Below are 13115 nucleotides of genomic sequence, written 5' to 3'. Positions count from 1 at the left end.
CAAGTCACTGGATTTTCGCACATGCACGACAGCGGAACGGGTGGTGTAAGTCTTGACGATATATGTGTGCTGGCATTCAAGGATATATCCATGATCGTACCTAGTACTCACCTTGAAGGCTGTAGGGCTCCTCTCTGGGAAATTTCCCGCTGTTCCCCTACACAGGGTGTGCAGACGACGACATCAACAGGTGTGACTTTCCCAAGACCCTCCGCGCCGTATCGAGGAACAATGGCTCGGTGGAAGCCACACCGGGCTACTTTGCCCTCTCGCTCAACAGCTCTATCCGGGCCGAGATGACCACGACCAACCACACGGCTCTCTATAGGTTCACCTTCCCCTCCGAGCCGACCAAGGACAAGAGGGGTGGGGAGCTGCCGTACAGCCCGCTCATCCTCGCCGACCTCACCGATCTGTCCGACTCTCGTACGAATGGCCAGATCAAGGTAGACCCCGACGCGGGACGCATCACCGGCAACGGCACCTTCGCCCCGTCCTTTGGCGTGGGGACCTACGACCTGCACTTCTGCACCGACTTCGAGGGTGCCGACATCCGTGATGCAGGGGTCTGGATCAACAACCGCGCCGGCAACACCTCCGACTACCTCGTTCTCAGCGAGGACGGCAACAACGACCCCCCTCTACCCGCTGGTGCGTGGGTGCGCTTCCGGGCCCCCGAGTCCAACGAGATCCTCGCCCGAGTCGGACTTTCCTTCGTCAACGTCGACCAGGCCTGCCAGAATGCCGAGAAGGAGGTGGAAGACTTTGATTTTGCCCGCGTGAGGGAGGACGCTGCCGACGCGTGGAGGCACAAGCTGGGCGCCGTATCCGTGGATAGCAAAGGTGTCTCCGAGTCCCTGCAGCGGACTTTCTGGTCCGGGATCTACAGGTCCTTCATCTCGCCGCAAGACTACACAGGTGCGTTTGGGCTTGCCGCAAAGATCGTGGAGAGAGCACATGTGCTGACGAGCTTGTGTGCTGCAAACGCATACAGGCGAGAACCCACTCTGGGAGAGCGACGAGCCCTACTTTGACTCATTCTACTGTATCTGGGACAGCTTCAGAAGCACCCACCCTCTCCTCACCCTCTTGGACCCCCACGCCCAGGCCCTCATGGTCCGCAGCTTGATCGACGTGTACCGCCACGAGGGCAGGCTTCCAGACTGTCGCATGTCGCTGTGCAAGGGTTTCTCGCAGGGCGGGAGCAATGCTGATAACCTTATTGCCGACTCGTATGTCAAGGGGCTCGATGGTGGGATCGACTGGGAGACGGCTTACGAAGCCGTTGTGTCGGATGCCGAAGGTGGGTGAAAACCAATGAATATGCCCATTGTAGCTTACAGGATGTATCCCATCAATACTGACTGCACGTCCCATCATCTAGATCAACCAGCCGTCTGGACCCTCGGGGGCCGCGGAGGTCTGGCCAGCTGGAAGAAGCTTGGCTACGTCCCAACTGACGACTTTGATCCAGTCGGTGTAGGCCTGTTCACGCGTTCGATATCCCGAACGATAGAGTACTCGTACAACGACTTCTGCATCGCCCAGATGGCTCGCGACATGAAGAAGACGGACGATGCGGAGAAGTACCTGAAGCGATCCGAGAACTGGATCAACATGTTCGACGCAGACTCGCGGTCCGAGCTCAACACGACGGGCACGTCGGAGCTGGTGGACAGTGGGTTCAAGGGCTTCCTGCAGCCACGCTACCTGAACGGCACGTTCGGGTACCAGGACCCGGCTATCTGTACCTTCCTCCTCAATTTCGATGGCTGCTACCTCAATCCGGGCGGGCACGAGACGTACGAGGGGGGCTCGTGGCTGTACACCTTCTACGTTCCCCACGACCAGGCCACGCTGATCCCCACGCTCGGCGGGACGGACGCCTTCATCAAGCGTCTCCGCTTCCTGCACGATACCCCGGGCCTCCTGTACGTTGGAAATGAGCAGTCGTACATCCACTTCTTCCTCTTCCACTTTGCAGGCCGCCCGGGCCTGTCGGCCGAGTACGTCCACAAGCACATACCCGGCAGCTTCAACGACACGCTCAGCGGCATCCCCGGGAACGACGACTCTGGCGCCATGGGCAGCTTCACCGGCCTCACAATGATGGGGCTGTTCCCCGTCAGCGGACAGAACGTCTACCTCATCAACCCGCCTTTCTTCCGCGAGGTCAACATCACGAACCCCCAAACTGCCAAGACAGCTACCATCCGTGCTGTCGACTTCGATGCCGCGTACGCGAACATTTACATCCAGAGCGTCAAGCTGGACGGGGAGGATTACTCCATGTCTTGGATTACTCACGACTTCTTTGTCAATGGTGGGACTCTCGAGTTGACCCTCGGCCCTCACGAGAGCACCGAATGGGGTACCGGGAAGGATGACATACCGCCCAGCGCATCTACCCACTTCTGGGGGAAGTAGTTGAGGCCCTTTATGGGATTTTGAATAAATGTCAATGACATGTTGATATTGTAATTTTCTTGTTTGAAAAACAAAGTATTTTGTCGTGAAGGAATGCGGCAGCATCTGAAGCATTTGTTACTTTTTTTGATAGGTGCATATCTGTCTGTATCCTTAATTGTAGAGCTTGAATAATTTATACATGCGTTGCTTTCGTAACTAGTGTATCCCAAAGACTATAGTGAGTTCTCGGAAATTTCACACGATAATTACCATCTTAGACGTAATAACTCTTGTGAAATATAAGCATCTTGTTCCTTAAAGGCATCGAGAAATCATGGATACTTATGTAGGGTAAGTGAATCATAAGAAAAAATGAGTTCACGTATGGCTGATATGCGGCATGCGGGGCGCTTTGTCTTATCGAGGGTGGACCCACCAGGATAAGTTGCTCTTCAAAGTTTTTTTTTTTTTTCTCTCCATGCTTCCATTCTCCCACAGTAACCATACAAAAACATAAAAAAGAGTTGCTAAGACCTCTCTTTCTGGCAGAACCGCCATCATGACCTGATATACCCCAAAACCCATCCTATCTGTACGGGATCACACACATACACATCACAATGGAGACATCAAGAATCTTCATCAAGGGGTTGCCGACCTCCCTCACAGAGGCTGAGGCGCGAAAGCACTTCTCCGCAGGTAACCGCGACATCACCGACATCAAGCTGATCCCGCAACGCCGAATTGGCTACATCGGCTACAAGAGCGCCGAGGATGCAGCGAAAGCTGTCAAATATTTCAACAAGTCATTTGTTCGCATGTCTAGGATCTCTGTCGAACCAGCAAAAGCTGTATGTTGTGACCCTACTACCACCCCCCCCCCTCGCCCGGGCTAGTCTGGTCCCATGCTAATTGGAATGTTAGATCTCAGACCCGACCCTGAACAGACAACGCCAGGGAAACTTTCGCTCCGCCATCTCTCCAGTAAAGAGGAGACCTGACGGTGAAGTCGCTGGCGCTGATGAGCCCTCTGTCTCAAAGAAGAGGAAGATTGATGCGCCGTCAAGCCAATCATCCGACCCCAAACTACGCGAGTACCTGCGAGTCATTGGAAAATCGAGGGAGGAAGTACTCGCGGACACGCTGGACAGCAGCAGCAACATCCATGTCACCGCTGATGGCGAGACATTGCCTGGTGCCGTGCCCCAGGCTGCTATCCCAGAGGGCGATAGTGACGGCGAGTACGAGCAGATCCCGACGGAGAAGGCGAGGATGAAGCCAAACAAGCCGGCTGAGACTGTCAGCAAGGCTGCTACCCCCTCATCTTCAGTGGCGAGGCCGCCCCAGACAGCCGTGGCTGGAGAAGCCCGGCGACAGATGTCCGCTGCCGCAGCAGGCGGCAAATTCGGTCACGATGATGCCACTGCAGCCGCTTCGACGGAGTCCGATGAGGGTCAGGAGGTGAAGCAAGACACAGCCATGACGGTTGATGAAACGACTGCTCCCTCTGCTCCCGCTCCTGCCGCCACCGATGACGACTGGCTGCGCTCACGGACAAACCGTCTTCTGGACCTCATGGATCCTGACGACATCGTTCCCCAGCCTGCTTCTGGCAACGCCGACGCCCAGACTTCTCAGCCACCTCCAAGGTCTGGTGGCGACGGCGAGTCATCCGAGGACAAGGTTGGACGGGAGACCGTTGACACCAGTGGCGACAATGCCCCTGGTGCGATCAACCAAGGGGCGCAGCTGGGAGAGCCGACTGGGCATACCACCGTAGATGCCATACGGCAAACTTCTCGGCTCTTTGTTCGGAACCTCCCATTTGGAGCGACTGAAGATGAGATTAGAGAGTCCTTCGGGAAATTTGGCACTATCGAAGAGGTACGTTTAGTCTGGACTCTATTTTTCTTACGTTACGCGCACCCTTGTTTTGATTTTCATTCGCTGTTGGCGTTGTTATTGCTTCTTCCTTTCTTTGTTTTTTGTTTACTTGTTTCCGATCTCTGCTCCTCTTATACATATATCAGAGGACAGGGAAATGTGGCTTCTGTGATGAACCCCAGATAGGGACAGCTTATACTCCGGTATATGATGTGAAACCTGGGCGATTATTTTAGTAGATGCTTCGACCTGTCTGAGCAGCCACCAAGTCTCTTGACTTTTTCATCCTGAATTGTTTACTCGTTTTTTTTCCTGGGAGGCAAGAAAGGAAATTACGCTGACGTTGTCTGAAGGTGCATATACCCGTTAGTAGAACGGGGGCCAGCAAGGGATTTGCCATGATCCTCTTCGCGGACGCCTCTAGGGCTGTGGAAGCATTCCAGTCCATGGATGGTACAACATTTCAAGGGCGAATATTGCACATCATTCCTGGCAGCGCAAAGCGAGACTCGGGACTGGACGAATTTGAACTGTCCAAGCTGCCCTTGAAGAAGCAGAACCTGATTCGGAAAAGACAGGAGGCGGCGTCCAGCACGTTCAACTGGAATTCTCTCTTCATGAACCAGGATGCTGTCAACGCCTCTGTTGCTAGCAGGCTGGGTGTCTCAAAGTCGGAGCTGCTGGACCCGACGTCGGCAGACGCAGCGGTAAGACAAGCAGTGGCCGAGACCACGGTCATCCAAGAAACCAAGGCCTACTTTGTATCCAACGGCGTGGATCTCGAGGCGTTCAGGACCAACAAGCGTGGGGACACGGCGATCCTTGTCAAGAACTTCCCGTACGGTACGTCCATGGATGAGATCAGGACGCTCTTTGAGCAGGCGGGCGGGCCGGTCCTGCGGGTGCTCATGCCGCCGAGCGGTACGATTGCCATTGTGCAGTTCGCGCAGGCCAATGACGCCAAGTCAGCATTCGGGAAGCTAGCGTATCGCCGCATCAAGGACAGCGTGCTGTTCTTGGAGAAGGCTCCCAAGGACTTGCTCAAAGACGGCAGCGGTGGTGTGGTACCGAGCCAATCGCGCACCGGCGGGTACGGGTCAGCGACGGGGGCCCAGAAGTTAGACGTCGACGATTTACTGTCGAGCGCCGATAGGGCGGATGAGGTGGTAGACACGACATCTCTGTTCGTGCGCAATCTAAACTTTGACACGTCGACGGACAGACTGGCAGAGGCATTCTCGTCGCTGGACGGATTCGTCTCTGCCAGGGTCAAGACCAAGAACGATGCCAAGAAGCCCGGGAAGACGCTGAGCATGGGCTTCGGCTTTGTCGAATTCCGCACCAAGGCCCAGGCGCACGAGGCTCTCAAGATGATGGACGGCCACGTCCTGGACGGACACACGCTGGCCGTCAAGGCATCGCACAGGGGGCTGGATGCCGCAGAGGAGAGGCGTCGGGAGGACAAGGCCAAGCGGGCGGCCGGGCAGAGGACGAAGCTCGTCATCAAGAACCTGCCGTTCCAGACGACCAAGAATGACATCCGGACACTGTTCGGCACGTACGGGCAGCTAAGGTCAGTCCGCGTTCCAAAGAAGGCAGACCATACCGCAAGGGGATTCGCGTTTGCCGACTTCGTCACGCCTCGCGAGGCAGAGAACGCGCTAAACTCACTGCGGGATACCCACATTTTGGGGCGGAAACTGGTGATCGACTTTGCGGAGGCAGAGGCAGCGGATGCCGAGGAAGAGATTGAGAAGATGCAGCGCAAGGTGGGCGGGCAGGCCAATAAAATGGCTCTGCAGAAGCTGACTGGAGGGGGGAGACAAAAGGTGACGATTGGTGATGAGGAGGAAGGAGAGGAGGGTCTCTAGGAGGGGGTGATGTAAAAGTTGTGATGCCATTTAGAACATGAAGCAATTGGGGTGGGGGTGGGGTGTGTGTGTGTGTGTGTGTGTGTGTGTGCGAATACAAGAACATTCATTGACCATGAAATATCGACCATGAATATGGAACCAATAGAAGACTTTCTTCTTCTTCTTCACTCTCTCACTCTCTCTTCTTCTCTCATTTCTTCTCCAAATTTTTTTTGGTTTCTGCCTTCTCCAGAGACGAAACAGCATGAAATAAAGGGCCCTTGAAGCTTGTAGCTCGTACGATAGACTGAGAGATCAACTCTTTATTCCATTCTTCTCCCCTGATAGTGTCCCGGTAGTGCCCTGGCAGTGGGTCGATGATTCGCTTTCTCCTTTGTGAAGAGGAGTAGATTAGCAGTCGGGAAGTAATAGTGCGCTCTGATGGTAGCAGCAGCAGCAACAGTATCAGTAGCAGTAATACCGTAGCTCTGGTGGTAGTGATGGTAATGTCTCCTCTCCCTTCCCAAGGGTAGCGACGCGGCGACGCGTTGAGTGGAGGGGGGAAGGAGGGGGGGGGGAGGAGGGTGGGAAAAGGGGAGGGCTATCGATTTTCAACGTGACCACAATCTCAAGGGGAACAAGCAAGCAGAGGAACGACCAAGACCAGAGACGAAAAGGAACGTCAACAATAACAACAACAATAACAACAACAGCGACGACGAGGACGACAATGAGAAATTTTGGGTTTCCGAAAGGGCCAGACCAAGGACCAGACCTTGCTTGTTTCCTCTGCAAAGAATGCAGCTGTCGTGGACATTGTCTGATGGTCATCTCCTTCCGCATTCCGACAGGATGGATGTAGTAGTGCCTGTGCTCTGGACTCTAGCTGTCCAGGCCAGCCCAACCAGGTTGAACGAGTACATCATCTCGCATCAAGAGGCCACGGGAATCTTCAGCACGCTACTCCGATGAGACATACATAGCCGGAGAGTGGCAGCAGCAGAGAGGCAGGATGAAGATGATGGCGACGTTGTTACTGCTGCTACGACACCCCACACAACAGAAAAAAAAAACCCCCCCCCAAAAAAAAAACCGTCCAGTTCCTTCCTCTCTCCCTTGCATGACAACGCGGGTAGGTCAATCATTGACAACCCACCCGCAGGGAACACACGCGCACGACGATATAGAGGGAGAGGGAGGAGGATAGGAAGGGTAAGGGGAGAGTAATTGACAGCTCGCAGCGCTCAAGGAGAGAAGGGAAGCGGAACACACACACGCACACACACGCACGCACGCACAAGAGAGAGAGAGAGTTTCCCGCCGGCGTTGGGACATTGTCGACGGACCGGACGACTTCTCGACCCACCTCACCATCTTTTTCCCTCTTACTCCTCTCTCCTTGCTACGGGGTCCCCAATTCCCTCTAGCGTCAACCCGGAGCAGGAGTGTATATTCTGGGTCTGATGTCGTGGACTGACGAGTGACGAGGGGGAGATCCGAGGGGGGGGTGAGAGTGTGCTGCTCTATACCCCCCCCGAACGCACCCTACTCGTGGATCATACGACCCTCTCTCTCCTCTGCCCGTCCCTTCTGAGAGAGAGAGTGAGAGAGAGAGAGAGAGAGAGATGTATGGGAAGAGTGGTGGCCTGCCCCCCCTCCTCACCCATCCACGACATGTACAGAGAGGTGTGGGTGTGGATGTCCGTGTAAGTTACCTGCCCACCCCCCGATCCACCCTCTCCCCTCCTCCTCGTACTCCTCCTCATCGATGGTCTTGGATTCTATACATGTATACTTGCTAGAGTATCGACATCCAAGAAGATATCAATCCAACACACTCCGTTCCAGTCGGCATCACCTCCTTTCTCCTCTTCACCCCTGGGCATTCCCGTTCGAATACATTTACCCACCCGTCCCGAATTCCTTCCAACATTTCTTGTCCTCCATCACTTCCTCTTCTCTCTCTCTCTCTCTCTCTCTATCTCTTGAACAAAACAACAGCTGCTCTCACAGTCTCTTACACACACTCTCTTTCTTAGCACTCTCGCTCCTACCTATTCACATACCGCAAACATCACTTCCTTCGTGCGTGTGCTGCTACGTGCCGGAATTCCATTCCCCAACACACACACACCTACGCATCCCCCTCTCATATGCTGCGCCCAGAGAGCAGCTTGACTATCGTCTGGTAGTCTTTTGACATTCCACACACAACACACACCCGTCCATACCACCTCTGCTGGCAACCTTTTGTTGCTTCTCTCCATACAAACACACACACACACACACACACACCACGCCGGCGGCCTTGAGGGTTACGCCATGGCTTCATCAACAGCTCCGTCGACTTCGCTCTACCAGCATCATCCTCCCATCATCTCTTCCCAGAGGTTCTCCCCTGCCCCGGACTACATCGACTCGAGACGGAGTTACCACCTTGCCGACGGAAGGCTTCCTCTGAGGGAGTCGACCGGCAATATTCAGCAGCAGCAGCACCAGCAGCAGCACCAGCACCACCATGCTCCTCTTCCTACCTTGCCCCAGCGCCACCACAGCTATCACGGACACATGCCTCAGCAGCAGCATCACAACCTGAGCGGCATGCTCTCCTGCTACAACAGCCCCGTGAGCCTCTCGCCCACCATGCAGCAGCCTCCTCCCAGCCACAGCGCCAACACCATGCCTCCTGCTCCCATGGTGCCCTCGCAGTCTTTTGACTGCCTCCAGCGTTCCCAGTCGGCCACGCAAAGGGACCACCACACGCCTCAGCTGCATCGACCTCGCTACCACCAGCGCGCGAAGCCTAGGGTTGGCATCAACCCTCTCTACTACTGGCCTGCGTTCCGCCAGTACCGCAACCGTCAGGCCCACAAGGATACCCAGAAGGACAAGGGCGGCGTGTGGCGACGACCGGAGCTCGAGGATGCCTTTGTGGACGGTGAGTACTTGACCGCCTGAAGAGCAAGGATGAGAGGATAGACGTGAGAACGAGATGAAGATGGAATGAAAGTTGGGGAGCTAACAAGAAGACAGCCGTTCTCCTGATGCCTCACATGGGGCGGCGCAAGTTCTCCATGGGCGGAAAGCTCTACGGCCGCAACATGCTCATCAGCGAATACATCTTCGTCATCTGCGTTGCTGTCCTCGGCAGCAAGGAGATCTTCCGCATCGACAACAGCAACGACAGCATCGAGCAGATGGGTCGCAAGCAGGTATCGAGCCACATGCAGGTCGTCAAGAAGTTCTTCGAGGACCTGCGATGCTTCCACTTTCTCTTCCCCTCGGAGGAGAAGAAGGAGCCCGGCACGACAAACTCGGATGACATGTACGAGGAGGAGGAGCAGGAGTCGTTCAAGTCGAACCCCGTCCTGACGGCGCTCGCCGAGGGCCAGGTGCCCGAGGTCAAGCCCAACTACGAGTACTTCTCGCAGCTCCTGGCTCTCCAGTCCTCCATCGCCGTGCGCCCCAAGACGGTCGAGATCTTCGTCTCGTCTCCGGACGTCAAGATACGCGACGACGTCGCCTACGACGTCAACGGCACCCCCCTGGACGTCCAGTCGTTCCCCCACCTGAACAAGTACATGAACTGCGACGACACCCCCAACGTCCTCGGCAAGGACGTCCTCCTCCACGAGTACACCCGCTCCTTGGACCGCACCACCTCGGCGTGCGCCAAGTCCGCCACCCGCCGCTGGCAGAAGGATGCGCCCGCCCTGTACGAAGGCCTGGAGCTGCCGCAGCGCGACGAGGACTGCCTCCTGCTCGAGATGTCGACGACGATCGACCTCCACGAGCACGCCAAGTTCCCGTCGGGCTCCGAGCTGACGGGCTTCGTCGAAGTGGCGCTGACGCAGCACGCCCTCCAGAACCACCGATGGAAGTGCGTGACCAGGCTGACGCGCCCCGCGGAGCTCCACAGCGAGGACGGCAAGCCCGACGTGTACACCAACGAGAGCGGCATCCACCGCCGCGGCTGCAGCGACGCCAGGCATGACTGCGACTGCCACCTCCGCCTGCGCCAGGACATACACGTCCCCTTCCCGGCGGTGGAATGGGCCAGCATCCTCAGCATGGCGGTGCAGTACCCGGATGCGGAGCACCAGAGCAGGAAGGACAAGCGCGGCAACGGTGCCGGCAGAAACCTGGACCGCGCCGGCAGCAAGCGCAAGAGGTCCGAGGACGAGGGCGACGCCGCCGCCTGGGCGCGCCGCGAGCCCACGGGATCCGACCTCATCTGCAAGGTGGCCATGTACCAGGAGCTCTGGTCGTGTGCGCCCGACTCGGAGCGCTGGACGCGCCAGGCCATCATCTTCTGGCGCTTCAGCACCACCAACCAGTGGTACAAGTACAATCCGGTCTTCCGCCCGGCGGGCACCACGTGGAGGTGGCTCACGGTCAACGACCCCATGTCGCGCTACCACCAGCAGAAGGCGCTGGTCTACCCGTCGCCTCAGTCGTCGTCGACCGTCGTCAACAGGGACGCCATCATGTCGCCCACGCCCAGCGTGAGCCAGCACCTCACGGCAGCCATGAATGAGAACTTTGGTCAGGCCTGGGACGGCGGCGCGGGCATGAGCCTGGCGTCGGCGGCCGGACCGGCGTCTGCGCCGACCAGCGGCAGCATGGCCCTCTTCGACGGCTTCTCCAGCGGTCTCGCCACGCCGCCGCCCACGGCCTCCCTCCAAGGCTCGTACTCCACCCACGGCAGCTTCGACGCCGGCAGCGGCGCCGGTGGCTTCATGGCGGCGGCAGCGGCGGCGGGCTCAACCGGCGGCAGCGCGGCCGACGGTCAGACAGCGGCGGCGGCAGCGGCGGCGGCAGCGGCGGCAGCAGCAGCGCAGAACCAGTCGTACTTTGACGGTGCCGCGGCCGCTGCAGCCGCGCCCAGCCACGTGGACAGCTTCTCCGACGTCAAACCCATGAGCGCAGCGGCCGTGAACCCCTACATGCCGACCGGTGTGACCGCCGGTCTCGATCTCTCGAGCACGCTGGCCTACGACAACTCGCAGGACAGCCACCAGCAGCACCAGCAACATCACCACCATCATCATCATCATCAGCAGCAGCAGCCGCACCACCACCACCACCACCACCACCCCGCCGATGCTACGGCAGGTGTCCATGGCGGATGGGACATTGGCCCCCTGGACGAGTGGTCCGGCACGCCCACCGGGGTTTCAGTGCCGCATACCCATCACACTCCTGAGGCATCTGCCGGATGGGCTGCCGTTCCCAAGATGGAGCAGCACCAGAGCCTGTGGAACCCTGTTCACTGGGCTACCGCTGACGGTCACGGCCACGCCACGACGGGTAGGGGCGATACTACCAGCCCTCGACCTGCTAAGAGGAGAAGGGCTGATGACATGGTTCATTCTGTTCCCGTGACGGCGGGGTGGTAGCTTGCCGTCCTCGTGTTTTTTTTCTTTCTTTTTCCTCCCCCCCCCTTTATATCTTTTCCATCTTTTCCTTGTCTTGGGGAGGGGGGAGGTGTTTGTTTTGTTTTTGCCATATCCTTTCTTCCATTTCGGCGTAAGGGATTTTTATTTGTTTTTTATTTTATTTAAATTGGCGGGGCCAATCTGTTTTGACAGCCATTATGAACGTGGGCGTTTCGTTTGTATTACTTTTCCTCTCTCTCTCTTCTCTTTGATGTTTTATTCCTCCTGTATTTCTCACGGCTATTTTCATGACTACATGGGCAACCAAGGAACGTTTAATACCACAATCTTTTTTTTTTTTTTTTTTTTTTTTNACCCGCTGGTTGACGACGTCTCCTGGTCGAAACACGCGCACCCGCAAAGAAACGATGAAAGGAGGGGAAGCGCCTTTTATCCCCCCCCCCCCCCCCCCCACACACACACACACATACACACACTCTCTCTCTTTCTCTCTGTCTCTGTCTCTGTCTCTCTTCATCCAGTAGTTAGTAATAATTCACCGAGCATTTTTTCTTCTTCTTCTTTCTACTCCAGTGCCGATGATATGCGATTGCCGGCAATGTGCAATCGCCAGCGACAAGAGAGAGATGGCGCGTCGACCTACTATCATGACCATCCATAGTAACCTGTAATGTCACCTCTCGACCAGACCCGGCGTCTCTTTAATGACGGGGGGGGGGGGGGGGGGGGGGGGGGGGGGGGGGGGTTTGTTTTTGTTGGAGAAATGCCATACTACATGGGCAATTAAAAACGGCGAAAAACCATGACTTGTTTTGAGCAATCTTTTGAGAAATGTGATATCATCGTGATCATCTTGATGATGCCTGTCAAAAAAAAAAAAGGATTCGGTATTGTTGAGATACGAGTACGATACAGGTACTAGGCACGGAGGTTTATGTTTGATGATGCTTGCGTGGCCTAGCCCCCTTGTGGGGAAGCAGGAGAGTGTGCGATGTGCTCCTGTGAGCCATGATCTGAGGAATGGACGAGGCTTGACGGGGAGAGCAGAGAATAAACGGCGTGGCTGCATGTCTCGTCTGATCTGATTTAATCTGAAATATTTTTCATTTCTTCACTCTTCATTTAGATTTTTATTTTATTTTATTAATTCTTTTTTGTCTGGTGACTCCTGGTCTACTGGCGTCAGGAACGGATTTCCTGAACAGTTGAGCCACAGGTAATCTGTACGGACCACCCGAGACATCTGGCAGGGATGTTGTACATATATATATATATATATATACACATATATATGTAAGGTGCGAGACTTGTAGGGATGACTCGGGCTAGTAGAGTAGCCAAGACTGTAGAGAGAGGTACGAGTAGTGTAGAGTAGCAGCACCTGTGATGTATAACTATCATCTAGTAGGATAGACTTTTTAGTCAGGAACTTAGGATGATGGAGAGACATTCGCCTGAGGTTACAATATCGCTATTCTCGCCCTTTTTTTTTTTAAAAAAAAAAAAACCCGTGTCGCAAAGTTGGGGTGGGAAATCTCCCTTTTTGGAGATAGATTATAATAATCATGGA

The 13115-nt window shown here is 55.8% G+C and overlaps 4 protein-coding genes across 4 annotated transcripts; all 4 read left to right on the top strand.

The window, feature by feature from the left end:
* Positions 1–21: 21 nt before the first annotated feature.
* GMORB2_3985 (Glycosyl hydrolase family 92) lies at positions 22–2427 on the top strand (the record flags this gene model as incomplete). The annotated part of the gene is made up of 4 exons (XM_035465961.1): positions 22–45; positions 126–918; positions 995–1303; positions 1385–2427. The coding sequence occupies 4 exons, from the start codon at positions 22–24 to the stop codon at positions 2425–2427; spliced, it is 2169 nt and encodes a 722-aa protein (XP_035323798.1).
* Positions 2428–3029: 602 nt separating this feature from the next.
* On the top strand, positions 3030–6164 carry GMORB2_3984 (multiple RNA-binding domain-containing protein 1; the record flags this gene model as incomplete). The annotated part of the gene is made up of 3 exons (XM_035465960.1): positions 3030–3260; positions 3334–4293; positions 4647–6164. 3 exons carry the CDS (start codon positions 3030–3032, stop codon positions 6162–6164), a joined length of 2709 nt encoding a protein of 902 aa, XP_035323797.1.
* An 834-nt stretch (positions 6165–6998) lies between these two features.
* GMORB2_3983 (uncharacterized protein) lies at positions 6999–8346 on the top strand (the record flags this gene model as incomplete). The annotated part of the gene is made up of 2 exons (XM_035465959.1): positions 6999–7063; positions 8313–8346. 2 exons carry the CDS (start codon positions 6999–7001, stop codon positions 8344–8346), a joined length of 99 nt encoding a protein of 32 aa, XP_035323796.1.
* Positions 8347–8486: 140 nt separating this feature from the next.
* On the top strand, positions 8487–11545 carry GMORB2_3982 (uncharacterized protein; the record flags this gene model as incomplete). Its single annotated transcript, XM_035465958.1, has 2 exons — positions 8487–9084; positions 9180–11545. Coding segments are annotated over 2 exons (2964 nt in total), but the record flags the coding sequence as incomplete, so codon positions are not given.
* Positions 11546–13115: the final 1570 nt, after the last annotated feature.

Source organism: Geosmithia morbida (assembly GCF_012550715.1).
Source record: "Geosmithia morbida isolate 1262 chromosome Unknown scaffold_2, whole genome shotgun sequence".
NCBI lineage: Eukaryota > Fungi > Ascomycota > Sordariomycetes > Hypocreales > Bionectriaceae > Geosmithia > Geosmithia morbida.
Note: the sequence above shows the minus strand (reverse complement) of the source record. Positions and strands in the feature narration are given on the sequence as shown.